This window comes from Aricia agestis, chromosome 4 (genome assembly GCF_905147365.1).
Source record: "Aricia agestis chromosome 4, ilAriAges1.1, whole genome shotgun sequence".
Taxonomy (NCBI): domain Eukaryota; kingdom Metazoa; phylum Arthropoda; class Insecta; order Lepidoptera; family Lycaenidae; genus Aricia; species Aricia agestis.
The window spans coordinates 5,750,356-5,770,200 of NC_056409.1; the positions used below are offsets into that span (position 1 = coordinate 5,750,356).

The window sequence follows — 19,845 nt, forward strand, 5'->3', positions numbered from 1 at the left end:
TTGTTTACTTACTTACAATGTAATTTCTTTATGGGCGTTGGCCCACCGGCCACCACACATTCCCACCACTGTATCTCCTGTGTCACCAGGATCGACAGCGGTATCCAACTACGAAAGCCTTTTGATTTGATCTCAGGGAGCCCGAGGGACAGGCTCAAGAATAAACACTCCAAACAGCGGCGGCGGCGTCTTATTTACCGAAAGTGTAATTTCTTTATGGGCCTTGGCCCACCGGCCACAACACATTCCCACCACTGTATCTCCTGTGTCACCAGGATCGACAGCGGTATCCAACCACGAAAACCCTTTGATATGATCTCAGGGTGCCCGGGGGACATGCTCAAACTGGCTGCCGCTACTTCAAGTCACCGTTTTTAGGGTTCGGTACCCAAAGGGTAAAAACGGGGCCCTATTACTAAGACTTCGTTGTCTGTCCGTCTGTCTGTCTGTCTCCAGGCTGTATCTCAAGAACCGTTATAGCTAGAGTTCTGAAATTTTTACTGATTGTGTATATCTGTTGCCGCTATTACAACAAATACTGAAAACAAAATAAAATCAATATTTAAGGGGGGCTCCCATACAACAAACATGATTTTTTGGCCTTTTTTGCTCGATATCAATAATGACAACAGGCAGGCAGTTGAAATTTTCACAGGATCCTTAATTATATGTGTACTTTAGTTATTAATAATACAATTAGAATATTATTAAAATTTTTGGGGGCTCCCATACAAATACACAACTTTTGGCCTATTTTTTGTCTATAACGGTACGGAACCCTTCGTGCGTGGGTCCGACTCGCACTTGCCCGATTTTATTGTAAACATGGTATCGTATTCGGGCAATCTATACAACAAAAAAAGAATTTTGAAAATTTTACCACAAACAGCAAAGTAAACATTAATTCCTCCTTTTTTTTAAAGTCGGTTAAAAAAAAGTATCTAAGATGTTGATTGGGATTTAAGGTATCATCATGCCAAATTTCATTGAAATCGGTCCAGCGGATTCAGAGATTAGCCTGTACAAACAGACAAACAGACAAACAGACAAACAGACAGAGTAACAAAAATTCCAAAAACAGTTAAAATGTGTTCTATTACTCTTCTAAAATCCCCCTGACTCGTTTTTTCAAGTTTATTTTCAATGTACAAAAATTTTACCTCTACGATTTTATTATAAGTATAGATACATATATTATGCTCTTTAAATAATTGACAGGTTTCCGTCCGACGAAGGAATTATGGTTGAAAAAAATTGAAAAGTCTGGTTGGCGTCCGAAAATTACTACTACCACTTGCCGTTACTATTTGAAGTGTACAAACGTTCTCTGTGAAAATACAAGGCGCAAAACTACCATTTGATCGTGTTTATGTTTGGAAAATTTATTTCAGCGTCTACTATTTCTTGACAGACTGTAACTGTGTAACGGTAACTAATAAAATATAATGTTAAAGTATCGCACATATTATATTTTTATTATTTATAAATATCTTACCTACTCCACCCCAATAAAAAATGTATTCAAACGTTTTATATTTATTTTCTTTGCATTATCCTATGAGGGATTTTCCTATATTTTTAATTTGATTGTCAAACAGTTTCCAATTTAGTTACTAGATGGCGTATGGGTAGACAACTATCGGTAATAACTAATACCAGGGAATACCATCAATAATTGCTACAAAACTGGGCAAAAGAATGTAAAACTTGATACATTTCAATTTGAAAAAGACGCAACAATATTCCAATGAATAGGATAATAAAGTTATTATAACGATGTTTTAGCTAAAATTCACGGAAGAAATAGCCTTATTTACCGATATTCACACCAAATGTCGCAGGAATTATACATTTTGGTTTTGACAACATCTTACCTGCACTTGTGCAAGATAACGGATATTTAATGGCTAATATTTTACCAATAATGAATATCAAAAACCCAAATAACACAATTTGGAAAAAAATCATAAAAACCACACCAACAATAAAAAGTAGAATAAGTTTGAAAGTGACATGCCCGCCAAAACTCTTTCAGTTGTCAAGTTTCAGTTTGACAAATTTTTATTATGTCAGCGTGTTCCTAAACTATTACCAGTGTACTGGCCTAATCGCTTAGGCCAATGATTGCTTAGGTTTAAGATATTTTGATTTATGTCACACTTGACAGTACACTGATATTTTTTGGAAACACAACCCATATGTAGTCAGTGATGCCAACCTGCAGATAATTTCAGATCGGTGAGGAACCAATAGAAAATCTAGAAGTGTCTATCCTTACGCCATCTAGTTAAGATTGTTAAAATTAAAAAATATAAATGAAAATCCCTCATTAGTTAATTTCCCTCGCACTTCTGCAATCAGCGCCAAAATGGCGAAAATCAAATGAGATAAAGTAAATCGATAAAAATTGGCTTACTAGATCCATAAATAAATAGGGAACTTTTACATTATTACTAGACTTTCCGCGCGGCTTCTCCCACGTAAATATCTAATTACACAGACAAATTGGTCCACAAAAAATAGCCTATATAATCCTTCACTTTATACATTCCCCCACTTTTTCCACATTTTCCTCTATTTCTTAGCTCCTATTAGTCTCAGCATGATAAAATATATAAAATGGGCTGTCTAACACTGAAATAATTGTTCAAATTGGACCAGCAGTTCCTGAGATTAGAGCGTTCAAACAAACAAACTCTTCCGCTTTATAATATTATTTTATGATGAGATTAGTTAGGGTCTAATCACACAGAACACTTATTCAGCTTTGTTCAGCTTTAATACGATACATTGTAGCACTACTTTGATAATATTAGAAATGAAATTAGAAAAAACAATACAACAAAGTTTTCGTTAGAAGCTTATCTTCAGTTTTGTTTTTTGTTTCCGTAGTGCTAACTGGTAAAAATAAATGGATTATAGATAGGTACTGCTACTTCACGTTATCTACGTATGAAATCGTTGTTAATTTATTACGCCTAATAAATTAACAACGATTTCATACGTAGATAACGTGAAGCCTAAATTACGGAGAGGAAGTCTGTAATCTTTAATACAAATATGTAGCGTTTGTATTATTCAATTTAATATTTTTGTCCTAATGGTCGACATTATCTGAATCTGGAAACATTTTATCGATAATAGAAAAGACAGTTGTACATCACTAGTATTAGTTCCAAATACTCTCACTACTGCTAGCAGCGCCAATATGGCGACATGATGGCGACTTTCAAACTTCATTTTTACGTCAAATTTAGTTCCTATCCCTAATAATGGGCGAGCTGATTCCGCTTCAAATAGGCACAAAAAATAGCTGTCATTTCAAAGGGTATCATCAGTCCAGCGTACTTGTATAATGGAGTATCATTTCTCTGGTCCAAAGTCCAAACTCCAATCACCAATGTCTTAAAAATAAATTTACTTTGCGTGTATATTTTGTCAAATATATTAAAATATATATATATATATATATACAGAAAATAGCGGGAAACTCAAACAAAACTCAAATGACTCAAATACTTGGAAATACGGAGAGAAAACTAATTTTGGTAGGTATTTAGTTTTTCCATTTTGATTTTAATTAAGATTTTAAATAATATTTTTGTTTCTTTTTAATATTTTTATGATCAGAAATGTAAAAAGATTGCGTCTTTATCGAAGAAAATCAAGTTTACATTTCTTCAAAATTTCTAGTTCATTAATAATTAATGATTAAAATGGTTATGAGTCTTAATTTAGTTTTTAATTTTAATATTTACGTTAGATATTCATGGAAATTATTCTTTGTAAAACTTGTTATGTGATTCGTGGCATATTATACCTATACAACGCGCGTGACGTATTGTATCGCTCTTGGTCTAGGAGCTATTTATATCGCGTCCAGAAAATCTGTAAGTACGCGATGCAAGCAAGGCCGAATGTATTGTAATTTGGAACTTTATGAGAAATAAACATTGTTACTTTGAGTTAGATTCGGTGTGCACTTTTTATAAGTTTCTGCTTTCTGATACTGTGTTGTTAAAATAAACAAGATTAAACTGTGATTAAAATTAGGATGTCGAAGCTCATGCTAATATTGGGCTTGAATCTGCTATACTCGCAAGGTCAGTAAATTTTTTTCATTCTGGTAAATACTTGTCTACATATTGTTTCCTTCTCCCATAGAGGAAAATAATACACGGGCTTGGGGCACCTTCTACTGTCGCTGCATGTACTTGTGGTTGACATTAAAAAATGTTTATTTAGTTAATATAATTATATTTTAGTTTTATATTTATTTCAGATAATATAAATTGTGTTTTCTTACAGTTTCGATCTCCTCTGCTCTTTTTAATAATGTAAGTACGCATTTTGTAGAGTTTATATTACGCTGGTTATATTTTTTAACATTCAAAAATTTATTATTTCTAGGAAAACAGTACGAACTGTGAAGATTTTGAAGATTGTGGGGTTGAAAATAGAAACTGTGCGAACGAGTGTGGCTGTGATAGTGCTGTTGCATTGTAGGTCCATGCATGCAATACTTTATTGTTAACACAGTTGGCTAAACTGGGCCCGTACCACGAAACGGTTTTGAGAAAAACAATCGTACGAGAATGTTGCGTCCTACTCTAACAAACGTGAAATGACGTTGTTAGAGTAGGACGTGGCATCCGATTGTTATACTACGTATAACGTAGTATATATTAATTCCATGCTCAAAACCGTTTCGTGGTACGGGCCTAGGTTCCTCTAAAGTTTACGATAACTTTTTTCAGAGTGATGACGTATAATGAAACTCTAGGCCATTGTGTTGTAAATTACAAGCAGCTACTGCAAAGTCTCGGACAAAAATATAATACTCAAGGTAGTAAAACGAATGTTATCTGGCCCTTACTTTTGATAAGATCTGAACGTATAAGACAAGGACAGAACATTGTATAATATTTATATATTAATACGTGAGAGAAAAACTTTGTAACCCTTTTACGAAAAATGGGGAAACGTAGGTGCATGAAATTTCGCACAGTTATAGTTTATATGGTGAAGGAGTGCATCGAGCTAATATTACTTTAAAATGATGCTTTTATCATAATTTTTTTAACAAATAAAACGTTACACACACTACGACACTGCTACTAGAAAAAATGACAGATTTTTGAGTGACAAGCCTATACATACGAATTATACTCTTTTATTTATGGTTGAAGTCTGTTGACAACAAGTTGACATGGATTATTGTTTTTTTTTTATTTAATTTTAGATACTATTAGACATAGACATAATATATGATAATGCTTAAACGGCCAGTCTAAGATGAGCTGAGTCCCAGAGACAAGAATTGAAAAAAACTATGATGAAGTCAATATTTTTTACAAAATATAGGTAGTAGTCCTAATGTCGTTGCAAGTAAGGTCGAATTTCGACCATTGGGCGATCTCTAGTTTATGTAAATATACGAAAAACGTCTGTAAATTTTGTAATACGTCTGCGCCCTGAGGATTTTTTTTGTTAGCAAGTGATGCATGTTAGGGTTGCTGAGGATTCCTCTTCCGCTTCCTCATAATGAGGAAGTTCCGCAATATTTTGGGTTCCTCAACCGTTACCGCATCCTAATAAATAAAAAAAAAATCCTCTTCCGCTATCGCTTCCTCAAAATTTAAGAGGAATTTATGAGGAATTTCACTGCACATGCGCATCGCGTATCCAATCATGGCAACGCACACGCCAGAGCCAGAGAATTGTATAATTCCAAGAAGTTTACACCCTAAAATTCACTCATCTTTTTTTTTTGTGTGCGTTGTTGTGTATGTTTAACCTGTGAAAATTAAGGAATTCAGACCGAAAAATTCGTGTAGTTTTGAAAGTTGGTACATTTGTTCCTAAAGGTGTCCAGATGAATATACTAAAAGTCTCGGAGGGTGGGACAAGAGCCGGCGGTGTTGGAGGGGGGGGGAAGGATCGTCCTGAAAATAATAAAAACTACACGAATTATTCGGTCTGATCGTCGATTTTGAAACTAATTTTCTTAGACTAGTTACTGAACTCCTCCTTAATTGCTGGACCGATTTTGATGATTCTTTATAGTGTGTGTTTTGAGAATGGCTTAGATTCATAGTTTGGTCTTTTAATTAATTTTTGTGTAATGTATGTACCTAGTTATGAACAAAGACTTAGAACAAAGACTTTTGGGTTGGGTCCGCTAGTATTTATAATTTCCTATCACCCTCTTCCTCTTCCGCTTCCTCATCCGCATCCTCTTCCTCAAAAAATATCCTCTTCCTCATCCGCACCCTCTAAATTTGCGCGTGAAAATTCCTCTTCCTCCTCCTCTTCCTCATAATCACTTCCTCAACAACCCTAATGCATGTGATGTGAGGTGTATTCGTGACAAAATTTGGTAAAAACTTTCTTGTTAATCAGTATCACTAACTATTGAAATTAATTGATATTAATTTTAAAATATTGCTTTTTATAGAAAAAATACGTGAAGAGGTGGAAAAAGTTTTTGAAGGTATCATGATATCTGTTATACTATTTATCACTTGCGCCGGAGTTGGTTTCGTCGCAGCATGCGTATATTGCTGTAAGATTTGTTACATGTACGTAATAGTTCAATATATTTTAATATAATTAATTATGAAAATTCTTACAAAATTGTATTTCAATTATAACTTTTACAAACGAAGCACAAGGGTTAAAAATGCTCAAGTATGCTATATTAAATAATATTAATCTTGTTCAATTTTTTATCATAATATTATTACTTACTTATATATTCAGTATTATGAATACCTAGAGTAAGTACTAAAGGTAATTCTTTTTAAGGGATAACAAATTAAAACAAGACGTGGATGCACTTCAGAAAAAGCTGAAAAGGGATGGAATTTTAAGGAAAACTATCAAACCTAAGAGCAAGACTGGCTCTGGTCCTGAATCAGAAAGCTGTAACATTATAGTAGAAGATGCTGGAGTTTTTGTTGTCTGAAGTGATAGGGTCACTACTACATAAATAAAATAATATACTTAATAATATAAAAAATAAGAATACGTACATGTCTTTGTTTCAAGACTTTCTTAAGTATAGATAAATTATTGGTATGTCCATCTATCACTGGCGTTCTGAATTCTGAGAATCTGACCGAAGTGAGACCAACTGGTTTTGGGACTTGTCTAGGGTATTTACTATTAAATAATAAATAGTAAATACCCTAGACAAGTCCCAAAAACATTTTGTCATTTTCGATCGTAGTCTACACGCCTGCTACTTAGCCCCCGATTCCTCAAGTAAAGTTTTAATTTATAGGTATCTGGTAGGTAGGTACGCAAGCGCATCCCTTATTATATTATTTTATAATTTTAAATACTGATGATAAGCCGTCTAAGATGCACCTTATGGATCTAACGTTCAGAATCCAGATACCATAAATAAAAAAATTGGTGTCATCGAACATCGTTCATCGATGTTACTTGTCAGATTGTCACTTGACAATGACAAAAGAAGAATGACAACTGTCAGCAATAGATGAAGTTTTTTGAAAAAATATTGTTCAGATTGTTTATTTTTGAATAACAATAAAGTTTTCTTGAAATCTAAATGGGTTTCATCAATGATGATATAATAAAGTAATTTAAGTTTATTTAATAGTGCTTGCTAGTACTGACTAGGTAAGTCAACGTACCTTACATAAAACACTACCTTTTTTGTATAAGTATTAATAAATTTTAACATGTTGATCTTGTATTTCAGAGTAAGAATATTGTAATTAATGCGTTATGGATATAACACTTATGGATATGGTCATCACAACGATTGGTGTTATAGTAACAATGGCAATTTTGAGCTGTGTGTGCTGCATATGCATGAAAATAAGGTAAACATATTTTAATGACCCCTCATAAAACATTATCTATCAGGAATAAGAATTACCAATCAATCCAATAATTAGATTGTTAGTGTGTACAATGTACATACAATAATTATTTGTTAGAGTGTTTTCTTTTAATATTTTCTGTACAAGTTTAATTTTGCTTGCTTTTGTAACTTAACCATGTCTGCCTCTGGCTCCATTGTCCATAATACATGAATATTTATAACATTTGCAGTGACTTAAAAATGAAGAGCTATATAATAGAGTTAGCAAAGCAGAGAGGTGTTATGGTGGACCCAGACAAGCTAACCTCGCAGCAGAGGGAATCGCCACATGCGTCAGAAAATTGTACAATTATGATACCAGATGTAGGTATTGTTTTTTAGTTTATAATAACTACCTGCTCTAATGAACTTGAGATCAATATTGAAATCCGGCCAGCTGACATCAGTGTCAGTGAGAGGGTAATTTTAGTATGAAAATGACAGAAATACTGACATCTGTATTGGTAATACAATCTTATACTACACATGATCTAATCTACTGCTTATGTAAAGATGCTAAATGCAATAAATAATCTTATTAAAATTATTGTGTTAGAGACTCAATCTAACATTTAAATTTTACCTCGCTTAATAAATAATGTTATGTTTTTCGATGATAAAACTATCTTTTCATAAGTAGTAAATCACAATATGTCCATATGATTGTTAATATTTGATTATAGAGCTGTCTCTCTCAACAAAAGTTTACAAATGTGATTCACTTTTAAATTCATATATAGTAGATCTAATAGTCTTCTTGTAGGACTCAAATATTTGAATGCACTTTAAATTTTACAAGGAAGCTGTCCAATTTATTATTTAGAAGAAAGTTTTAAAAAATACTTATATCAGCCAAGACGTTTCCTTTCTCTGGGCATTACTTAGGTCAAGCTACACACATGTCAACAGAATAAGTTGACAACATTAATGGTAGGGGAGGGGAGAGTGCTATTTGTGTAGTTACTCGAGCATCATAGAGACCTAGTAAGTAGGTTTTTAGATTAGGTAAGCCTAATAAAAAAATAAGAACATTTTTTATTTTAGTGGTGGGTTCAGAAACTGCACCCATTTTAAAGTTATGAAAAAGAATATATATTTAGAAAATTGCTTTTTTAGGTAAATTATAATAAGATTTTAGACAACACGGACTAAATTACTTAGTTGACTGCAACATAAAATATCTGCAAAGCTTAGTTACTTAGTTATTAGAAAACATGAAGCTTTATTTTTCTATATTTTAAAATATCTCTACAGACTTACCTGGCCTTTAAATCGTCAGTGCTTTTTATGGAACCTTCTTTGGGGTATGTTAAACATCCCCTATCTTAGCCTGACCGATCCAATAATATTTCAATACTTCCAAATAACTTTTTTTAAACCCACCACATGAGAAATCTGATTTCTATATATGTGATTCTATATATCTGATATCTATGATAACTAGACACAATATGTCGGAAGTCTATACAAGCTTAATCTGACACGCTCGAGATTAAGAATAAGATCCCCCCTCCCCTACTATAATATATTAACGTTTCAAGGATTTATTTATGATTTGATTCTTAAAACTTAAAAGTAACTTGACTCATTAAACTATAATTTATTTTTTACAACCTATTATCTACATCTGCTAATTGATTATCAAATGTTTGAAGATTACTTATTTTATAAAAAAGTAAAAATAAAATTGTCCGCCGATTCCAAAACTATTTTATTAAATCTAAATTTTTAAAGATTTTTGAGCAAAATGTATTTTTCTACAACTAAACTAAATTCTTAAATTATATCTTCTAGAATCTAGTACACTATAGGTACTACTTAATGTCTTACAACTCAATAATACTTGTAGTTACAATAATTACACACATGAAGGAAATTAATACCAGGGCCCCCGTAAGGGCTACTGGCGCCTGTGTGCAAAAAAAGGATTTTGGCGCCCCTTTAGGCAAATTTTTTGGGACATTGGTTTTGACGCCCATAAAGATGGCAATTTGGCGCCCCTAGAGGATGGCGCCCCTAGAGGATGGCGCCCGTGTGCATTGCACATAATATAGCACATAATATAATATAGTAGCGGGGGCCTTGAATATGACAACTAGCCATTTAGCATTTTTAGTCATAATACAATGTTTCCTGAATCTGAGAAAAACTAAAGATTCGTGCCTATGACATGAATGCCTTGTATAATAAAAATAAATGTATAGAACTATAATAAAACTTTTAATATTATTTTGGATTGGTTCTCGACACTAAGAAATGGATACTTACTTTAATCTAGTTTGCCCATTATCATCAATGTTTAGCAATCAATGAAATATTGGTCAATTAAAATATAAAAAACTCATTAATTATTATCGAGTGCATACTTTAAAACAGGAAAAATCAAAGATAAGACAATCTAATATATATTTTATTTATAGTTCTTATAAAGAAGTTTTAGAAAAAGTCAACCTGGCTACCTAGCCTGGCTTCTATCCGGTGGATAGTGCTCATTTAGGGCCTGTTTCAGCACTTCCTGATAAGGCTATCCACCAATTAACTTGACAGATCAAGTATGGAGAATCTGTCAAAAAAGTTGTGAATAGCCTATTAGGCACTTTATGAGGAAGCGGTTAAACAGGCCCTTAATGTTTTTTCTTTGGCTTAAATGACTTACCATGAAACTCCAAGCTTGGGCACCTTGGCTGTATATTTTAGCAATTTTACCATCTTTCTTATGATGTAAAAAATCACTTGCACATTGCTGAAATAATATTGATGGTAACTTTGTTTAATTCATCAAGCCCCATACGGTCACCGGTGACCGAGACACAATAGAAATTCTATTGTGTTTCGTTTTTCCACGATTGAAGGGTCATTCATTTAAAAATTGTAGTTTTTAGTAAGTAGTTCATAGCTGAGTATGGCGTATGTATATAAAATAATTATTATAATATTATATTCCTATGATGTAAACGACGCACATAATTAATATTGTATTAATGTAGTAATAACTAATAAGGTTAAAATGAAAGGACAAACTGAAAAAGTTTTTTAAATACAAAAATGTCAACATTTAGAGTTAAATACAACTCTGGTAATTAAAAAAAAACTTTACAACTTTGATTATAAATAATTGACTGAACTGTTAAAAAAATAATATTACTTTTGCGGTAACTGCTAATGGCCTGTTTCACCACTTTCTGAGTGCCGAATATGCTATTCACAACTTTTTTGACAGATACTTCATCTGTCAAGTTAAGTGGTGGATAGCCTATTCGGCACTTATCAGGAAGTGGTGAAACAGGCCCTAAGTGTTTCAAGGTATGATGATCATTCTGTGATTCAATTCTAAATATTTTCACAATGTTTAAATGCAATTTATTTGGATGTATGCCTATTATATTACTAATGTAAATGAACCAGACATTTAAGTTTACAGACATTACCCACATAATAAAGAAATTCGATGTTACGTGTAAATTTTATGATCGAAACTAAGTAATAATATACTTAGTATTTAGTAGAAATTTTACTTCGCTTCGGCCTATTATACTACTGTGAAGTCTCAAAATAGCATTTATCTTGTATTACTGCCAAGACCATAATTAATAAGTGGCTAGTCTATTGTATTTACAATAATTTTATATTATAACCTATAGAAGACTTGAATCTCTAATGTAAATTGTGATATTTATTTGTGTCAATTTAATCCCTTTATATTTTATAGAAATATTTTAAATGTTGATTAGCTAACATATGCCTTTCTTACTCTGATGTAATAATAAAAATATTAACACAGCAAATAAGTTCTATACAAGCTCTGCTTGTTGTCTAGAATAATGGAAATGTCATATGACAAAGGCTGTTAAATTGTTATATGCTGCGTTGATATTTTTATTAGCTAAGGGGTGAAAAACCAAATTTCAATATTTCTATAAATTAAGGAGTAATATTGTGTAATTTACTTAAACTCCATGTATTTTGGTGGCTTACTATGATCTCATAAGTTGGGTAGATTTTGCTACTTTAAAAGTTAAAACTTGTATCAGCTGGCTAATGATGTGATTAGCTGTGACGATGCAATGTTACAACCAGAGTTATCTGAGCGTAATTTTTAGGGTTCCGTACCCAAAGGGTAAAAACGAGACGCTATTACTAAAGACTTCGATATCTGTCTGTCTGTCTGATCCGACCTTTGCGTAATATCCTATTGACATTATCCTACCAAATAGTAGGTTCTCCATCTGCATATAAATCAATTTTCTGTACTAGCAACCAGTAACTAAAATAAAATTAAATTAAGAAATTTAAAAAAAACCCCCCGCCAAACAACTTTGTAAACCCCCCGCCAAAAAAGTAATGAAATAATATAATTGACTGACTTAAAGTTTAAATAATTCCTAAGTGTAAAGTGATATTTTAGTCCATAATTGTTGTCACGGTGTGTCGGGGGACCGCCAACAGTGTTTTTTGAATTATGTATCGCCATGTCACTGATTGTCTCGATTCGGTTCGCTGTGAACTGACCCTTAAACTATGTTATGTGAAATCAAACATCTACATTAGCGGTCCCCCGACACACCTTGACAACAATTATGGACTAAAATATCATTTTACACTTAGGAATTATTTAAACTTAAAGTCAGTAAAATATATTATTTCATTACTTTTTAAAGTTGTTTGGCGGGGGTTTTTTTAAATTTTTTAACTTAATTTTATTTCATGCTTTTTAAACTTGTGTTGGTTATAGTGCAGAATAATTCGTATCAACAGGATCATATTATATCCCAATGAATACTATCTACGAATGTCCTTTTGGATGAGGCCGTCAATATGAGTCTAAACATGAAACCTCCACTTTGGGTCCATATGGAGCTCGGCTCCTATAGAATCCAGGTGATGCTGCAGCAGCAGCATGCAAAAATTTATTGGTTATCTACGTCTTACTAGTTGTTGCAATTTAAATGAGCCCAAACACGAAACCTTTGCTCTAAGTTGGTGAGGAGTTGGGTATCCTATTGATTACCAGGTGATGCTGTAGCACCAGGTCAACTTTCCATTAATGTGTAAATATTCATTAATGTCACGACCTAGAATGCAATAAAGCCCACCAAACGACTGCAAGTTGCTAATCGGCTCTTCACGAACCAGATGAACCGCGATTTTTCAGCACGGAGCAGGCTGATGATGATGAACTATAGCTAAGAACACTCTTAATGAAATCAGCTTTCAAACAAAAAAAACTAGATCAAAATCGGTCCACCCGTTTGGATGCTACGATGCCACAGACAGACAGACAGACAGACAGACAGACAGACAAACAGACAGACAGACAGACCGACAGACAGACACGTCAAACTTATAACATCCCTCTTTTTTGTCGGGGGTTAAAAAATAAGTACTTGAAGGGTTCATAGAGTTGAAATACGAAGAATTCCTGTCCTTAATTTTCTCTGAAACATATTTTTGTGCCCTAGATTACTCTGGTTAACCCTTACACGTACATAACTAGTATAAAAGTGTTTTTATGGATGTTAGTAGTTTTGTGGAGTATTTTATCGATATGATTAGAAAAAAATAAAAAAGACATCGTAGATTTTTCAAAAATACCTGGGACAAATGTGTCCCAATATGCGATAAAGGGCGACTTTTACCAGTTTAACTAAGTATAATAATTACAGGTTTTTATATGCTTTAGGTAATAAATTATACAACTTTTTAATAAAATAATATAAATTTATTGATAAATTTACACGTGAAACTCTGCAAAGCAATTTCTGTTTACTGTGAAGCACACGTTCCATAAATTGCAAATACTGTTAGTGCGATTCTCAACTCCCACCTTGGCGCACTGCACACATCTTTTTCGTGAGGGTCCTTTCTTCATCACGTGTGATGGCAGGCAATCCTTGCAACAAAAATATGGGAGGTGTAGTGTAGACCTCATGGACCAGAAAAAAGTGACTTATGAATTCGACAGAAAGTCGAAAATAAAGTATTAGCTTCGGTTGTTTTTCGATTTATGGGATATTGCAATGAACAATGAATATATAATAATTCACGAAAAACTGCATACCGAACACAGAGGTGAGGGTTGTTTGCTTTCGTCACTTGAATTCCGTCAAGTTGTAGCCCGAGCGATGATAGTCAGTTTTTCTATAAGAAAGCACGCATTACCGTCAATCTCTGTGACAAAGAAACGAACGCAAAATCTGGGACATAGGCAATCCTTGCCATCACACGTGATGAAGAAAGGACCCTCACGAAAAAGATGTGTGCAGTGCGCACAGGCGGGAGTTGAGAATCGCACTCAATATTTGCGATGTACGCAACGTAAATTTGTGCTTTACAGCAAACAGAAAATGCTATTTTCAACGGCGGATCAAGCGAGTCAGACGACGAAGAACCTATAGCTGGATCTGGAGCTGAAGTGGAGTCTGATGCAGGAGCAGGCTAAATTATTACTTCGGAGTTTTGATACACCAGCTTCCATATCTCCTTGGATAAACGCCTGGTCTTCCTCATCCAAGATTAGGGCATCTTTATTATCGCTGTTATCAGCCATAAGATATTCCTCCACATAATTATCGTTCGAGGATACTTTTCATTATAAAATAATTTGTATACTGATGACGCCCGCAACTCCGTTACGCCACAATTCGTTTATCGCGTGAGAACCGTACATTTTTCCGACATAAAAAGTCTATGTCATGTCCCGGGACTCAAAATACCTCTTCTATACGAAATTTTAGCAAAATCGGTATAGCGGTTTGGGCGTGAAAAGGTACCAGACGGACACAATTTCGCCTTTATATGGCCTAAAACAATGAGAATTAATATAAAATACGAATAACATTGAATAAATAAGCCATAAAATAATATCAGTAATAATATAGGAGTACGACCTTTTACGCATATTGGGACAGCAGTGTCCCTTGATGTAAATATCGTGTTTTAGTTACTTTATTTTCATAAAATCTAAAAAATAGTAGTAAATTCACAACTTTTATTTACCATTCTCATGAAATGTTGCACAAGAAGTTAGTAATTACCGCAGAAAACATAAATAAAATCACTTCTGAAAAATATCAAAGAAGCGCGCCAAAACACCGAAAAGTAATAGGAAACAATTTACTTTTTTTTCGCGCAGAGCTACCAACTAATTAAAAACAACTAAAGGCACGTTCAAAAACTGTGATTTGGAAAGATTATTTTTTTCAATAAAGTTATTATTTGGATAAAAAATTACATTAAAAGTTAGGGACACCCGTGTCCCTTATACGTCAAAGGGTTAAATATTTCATGTTAAGCCTTATAGCCTAAAGTTAATCTCAAGCTCGAGCTGTCAGACGAAACCGAATTTGGTTTAAATATGTGTACGTAAACACTTACACAAGCATGATTGAACATGAATTCTATGAGATTAAATTGTCAACGCGCCGATAAGTGCCAACTGGACGTCAAAAAAAGAGTTCTGCTGTCATGTATCACACCTCTCTTTTTACCACGTAGTGTTACTGATAGTGACATCTCGCTTGCTCAGGCCTTCGTTTCTCTATTCCGCTAGGTATATTAACTTTATGTGTTAAGCGAACTACCTAAATAATAATTGTGTTCGATATTTTGTAACTGGCTTCTAGTCTAATGCTAATAAAAGCTATACTTACTATAACTGCTGTTGAATATAAGACAAAGTTCTAAATTTATCAGCGCCTGTTAGTGTTAATCGTTTGTCAAAATATTATTGTGCCTTTTCTTGCATTGATACAAGCGAAATAGATGGCAAGATGTTTAATGGACCATTAGCTTTTAACAGGCTTTGATGAAATCGGCATTTAGGCTGGCCGCATACACAAGTTTTCCGCATACGATTATCGAATTCGTTATCCGTATTCGGTAATCCGAATGTATAGAATCAGTAGAACATACATTAACTGGCGCACACGTTCTTCACTTTAGGTCGCTTTCCTGTCGTATCTGGTCCGCATGCGGGTGACAACATGCTCCTGGCCGCGTGTTGAGAGCCGTTCATAAAATACGTCACTAAAATAAAATTTTTTTACTAGGCAACTTTCATGCGGATCAGATCCGCGCGCGGGCGATAATCCGCATAACAGGAAAAGCGCCCTTAGGTTGTGTTACCACGGGGTCTAAACTAAGCTGAGTTGCGAGGAATGTGTTTTTGAGAACTAATAGAAACTCTCCATTTGCCTGGCCTCGTTCAGAGCAACGATTCTATTGGTTCTTGTAAAACACATTCCTCGCAACGCAGCTTGGCTCAGCTCCGGTGGGCGTTACTAATAAATTATATTCACAACTTAAGAGTCCGGGTGCCATCACAATTCTCATACAAACGAAATACTAAGATCATTTCCCATACGAGAATATTTACCATATTTGAGTTATTATTCAGCTTAAGATGGTAATTGCCTAGGTTCATGTACTATCAGAGAAGTTGATTCCTAGACAGATGGCGGACCTAAGTAATTTCAAATTTGGTTACATTAACAAAACCCATCCGACCGATCACAGCTGACACTGAATTGACATAAGCCGACCAAACGACGTAGGTCCGTCAACTGCTTAGGAATCAATTTCCTCGATGGTACAAATATTCGCTGCAAAATATTTACATTACTTACCAAAAAATATGAACGATTACAATTTAGTTTACGTATGTAAATATTGTAATCGTTCATATTTTTGGTATGTAAATATTTTGCAGTGAATCTTTGCACAGGAACCTAGGTAATTACTATCTTAAGCTGAATAATAACTCAAATATGGTAAATATTCTCGTATGGGAAATGATCTTGGTATTACGTTTGTATGAGAATTGCGATGGCACCCGGACTCTTAATAGCCATAATGTTTTGTCCTTGTCTGTAAATACATTTTTTTTAAATTTAAAGTATCACATAAGAACAAGAATACTGATGTAAATCTTTTTATTATTAGTAAGATGGTTATTACCTATTACAATGACTATAATTTGCGCTACTTACGTTTTATACATGACTTTTTAATTTATAATAATGTGTTATTTATAAACATTCAATTTGTAGTTTTTAATTGATTGTCTATTAGGAATAATATCAAACCGCCTTTACTGAAACTGTAGATCTCTATTTATTGTTTCTGTGATAGACTTTTCGACTCTGTGCCATGTAAAGTATTTAATACTTATAGGAGTAGTCTGTGTAGAAAACATAGTTTGTAGAAATTAGAAAATTATGTTTAATAAAATGAATTTTAAACACCTGTATTTGTAGAGAAAATATAAGTAATTTCATAAATGTGCTTTTATTTATGAAAAAACCATTTGAAATGTGAAAATAAACTAAAATCAACTAGTTACATCTCAATCAACTAGGTACATTACAACCGCAACTACGTTGTGTACCATTTGTTTACCGTGCGGGAACCGTACCTACATTATCCGGCATAAAAAGTATTCTATGTCCTTCCCGGGACTCAAGGTATCTCCATACTAACAGCAAAATCGGTTCAGCGGTTTGGGCGCGAAGAGGTTACAGACAATAGACATACAGAAGTATAATAACATTAATAAATTGTGGAGAAATACTGTTATTTTTGAGGTTTCTTATGTGATAACTGATAAGTATCGTAAATAATTACATTTTTTTCCGCTTACATTGCAAACGCAGGCTGAACCCTACCGCCTATGAGATTTATTAAAATAATGTACCTACTAAGTATTGTACTATCAGAGAAGTTGATACCTATGCAAATCGGGGACCTAAGTACCGTAGTTTGGTTGCGTTACGTCAAACCCAGGTGACAGATCACAATTAACATTGAATTGACATATTCGACCAAATAACGTTGGTCTGTCAATTGCATAGGAATTAACTTCCTCGATGGTACGTAATGAAAAGGTCTACAGAAAACTTCGCGATCTCGGATATCCCACAATAACATTTTTTGGCATTTACTTTTTACTACAAATAATGGCTAATTTTCGAACCAATTTTAACCAATACGGCATTAATCCTTAATACATTGTTGATTTAATATCTAAGATCTATATGGCCCTTTACAGCACATGATTTAAATGAATATTTTCGAAGATATTACAGATTTAAAAGGGTGCTATTTAAATGGTTAGCAAAGTATTGGAATATTTGTGAGCAGAAATATGTAATTGGTAAGCTAAAATTGATAGTTGGACAGCAACTTGTGTTCAGCAAATATTTATAAATCAGTCTGCAATATATATAATTATAAACAGCAGTATTTTTTTTGACAGCTGAGTATTTATCAAAGCTGCAATGAGAGGCCTATACTTAATTAAATTTTGGTAAGCACTCATAGAATAAGCAAAAACTTCTGGATTTATTTTTTTGTTTTGGCGGGGGGCTGCGCTCCCCGAGCCCCCCTTTTGTTTTGTTACGGTCGCCGGCTGCTGCCGCAGCACGCTCGCTTTGCTCGCTCGGCTCCCTCTGTGTTGTGGTCTAAGTTCTAACCTAACCTAACCTACTTTTGGACTTTCTGGATTGTGTTTGTTTTTGTTTTGGCAGGGGGCTGTGCCCCCCAAGCCCTCCATTCGGGGGGGCTGCACCCCCCCGTCCCCCCGCTTCGGTATCCGTGGTAAGTGGGCCTTCCGTTAAGTCTTTATTAATTAATAAAATAAATTAATAATGAAATACTGAAATGTTTTCTCTGCTGACCGAATGTATAATCTTGCCGACCAAGTAATTATTCTGCCGAGTGACTGTTTATTTTGCAGATACATAATAAAACTTGCTGCCAGTTATGTGTTTAAATTGCTGACCATTGTCATGATTATTTACAGAACACGAATTGCAGCCTGATTTCAATTATTGCTAACAAAATTTTTGTATGCTGACAAAATGATTTATTAGCTGTTATTTCTTGCAAACCAAATTTTTAAATGGCATACGCAATTAATTACTTCTCGATTTAAAAATTGCGGGACGTAGCTTTTGCGGCGGTACACCTGTGGGCGGTACCGACCAATGCGGGCCACGGGTAGTAATGAATATAAATCAAAACTACTGAATCGATTTTAATCATTTTTTCAGTGAGTGACATAGGCTATAATAATATATTTTATACCCGTGCGAAGCCGGGGCGGGTCGCTAGTTTATAATAACTAATAAAATTTAAGCTGGAACAGCGCCATCTAGCATTGAAAAGTTAAAATTTATATTGTTTACCTTTTCGTAGCAGACAAGTGTGTTTTATAAGTGTGCTTTTAAAGATGTCTTAAAAAGAAGTAATGGTACTTAATCCAAGTTATGGAGATTTACCTTATTTACTTCGGAACTTTAAATCCAAGAAACTATAGTTATTTCTTCTCTACGAAGACCGGAAATAAATCTTAAATCTTCTGCTAACTGGGCTGATAAGATTTCCTAACCTTTTCTTAATTGGACTTAGGGTTCCCTTCCGGATTGCCCGGAAGACTCCTGTAATACTGCTTAATCTCCCGTCCTCCCGGATAACGATAATTTCTCCGGTTTTTCAAAAACTAATAATTATTGCATAATATATTGACTAAGTGAAAAATAAATAAGTTGGACTGGACAATCATATTATAATCGCTTGGATTAACGCTGGGCTTCTTAATGACTTCTTTACAAAATTGAAAGAGTGAAATGGTCCTGAGATGAGACTATGTTCTTTCTCATATAAAAAAGAAAAAACTATATTAAGTACAATATTTTTAAGCTTGGCTTTCATGAATAAACCTAACACTCGTCTAACGAGTTGGTCCTTTCGAGGGTTGGCAATCCTAATTGGACTACTTAACCACTGCTTACAAAGTAACTATTTAGTAATCTGCGCTACCGCTACAATTTGGACCAACATTCAACAAAAGACCGGCTCAGATTAAATGCACTGCAGGAATCAGCTGTCCGAGCGCGGAAATTAGAAATCGTCGATAATGGGATTCCGTCCCGCTACAGACCGGCAACCATGTA

General features: G+C 34.1%; 1 protein-coding gene and 2 long non-coding RNA genes across 3 annotated transcripts; 2 read left to right on the plus strand and 1 right to left on the minus strand.

Moving 5' to 3' along the window:
* Positions 1-261: 261 nt before the first annotated feature.
* On the minus strand, positions 262-19,513 carry LOC121726553. The gene is made up of 3 exons (XR_006035552.1): positions 19,502-19,513; positions 5,586-5,591; positions 262-349 (listed from the first exon to the last, which is right to left on the minus strand). It is a non-coding gene; the product is annotated as an uncharacterized LOC121726553 (long non-coding RNA).
* LOC121726547 lies at positions 3,871-7,022 on the plus strand. Its single transcript, XM_042113951.1, has 6 exons — positions 3,871-4,103; positions 4,309-4,337; positions 4,411-4,502; positions 4,758-4,846; positions 6,458-6,581; positions 6,808-7,022. The coding sequence occupies exons 1-6, from the start codon at positions 4,055-4,057 to the stop codon at positions 6,965-6,967; spliced, it is 543 nt and encodes a 180-aa protein (XP_041969885.1). The 5' UTR covers positions 3,871-4,054; the 3' UTR covers positions 6,968-7,022.
* Positions 7,577-8,217, plus strand: LOC121726550. Its single transcript, XR_006035549.1, has 3 exons — positions 7,577-7,647; positions 7,730-7,853; positions 8,086-8,217. It is a non-coding gene; the product is annotated as an uncharacterized LOC121726550 (long non-coding RNA).
* Positions 19,514-19,845: the final 332 nt, after the last annotated feature.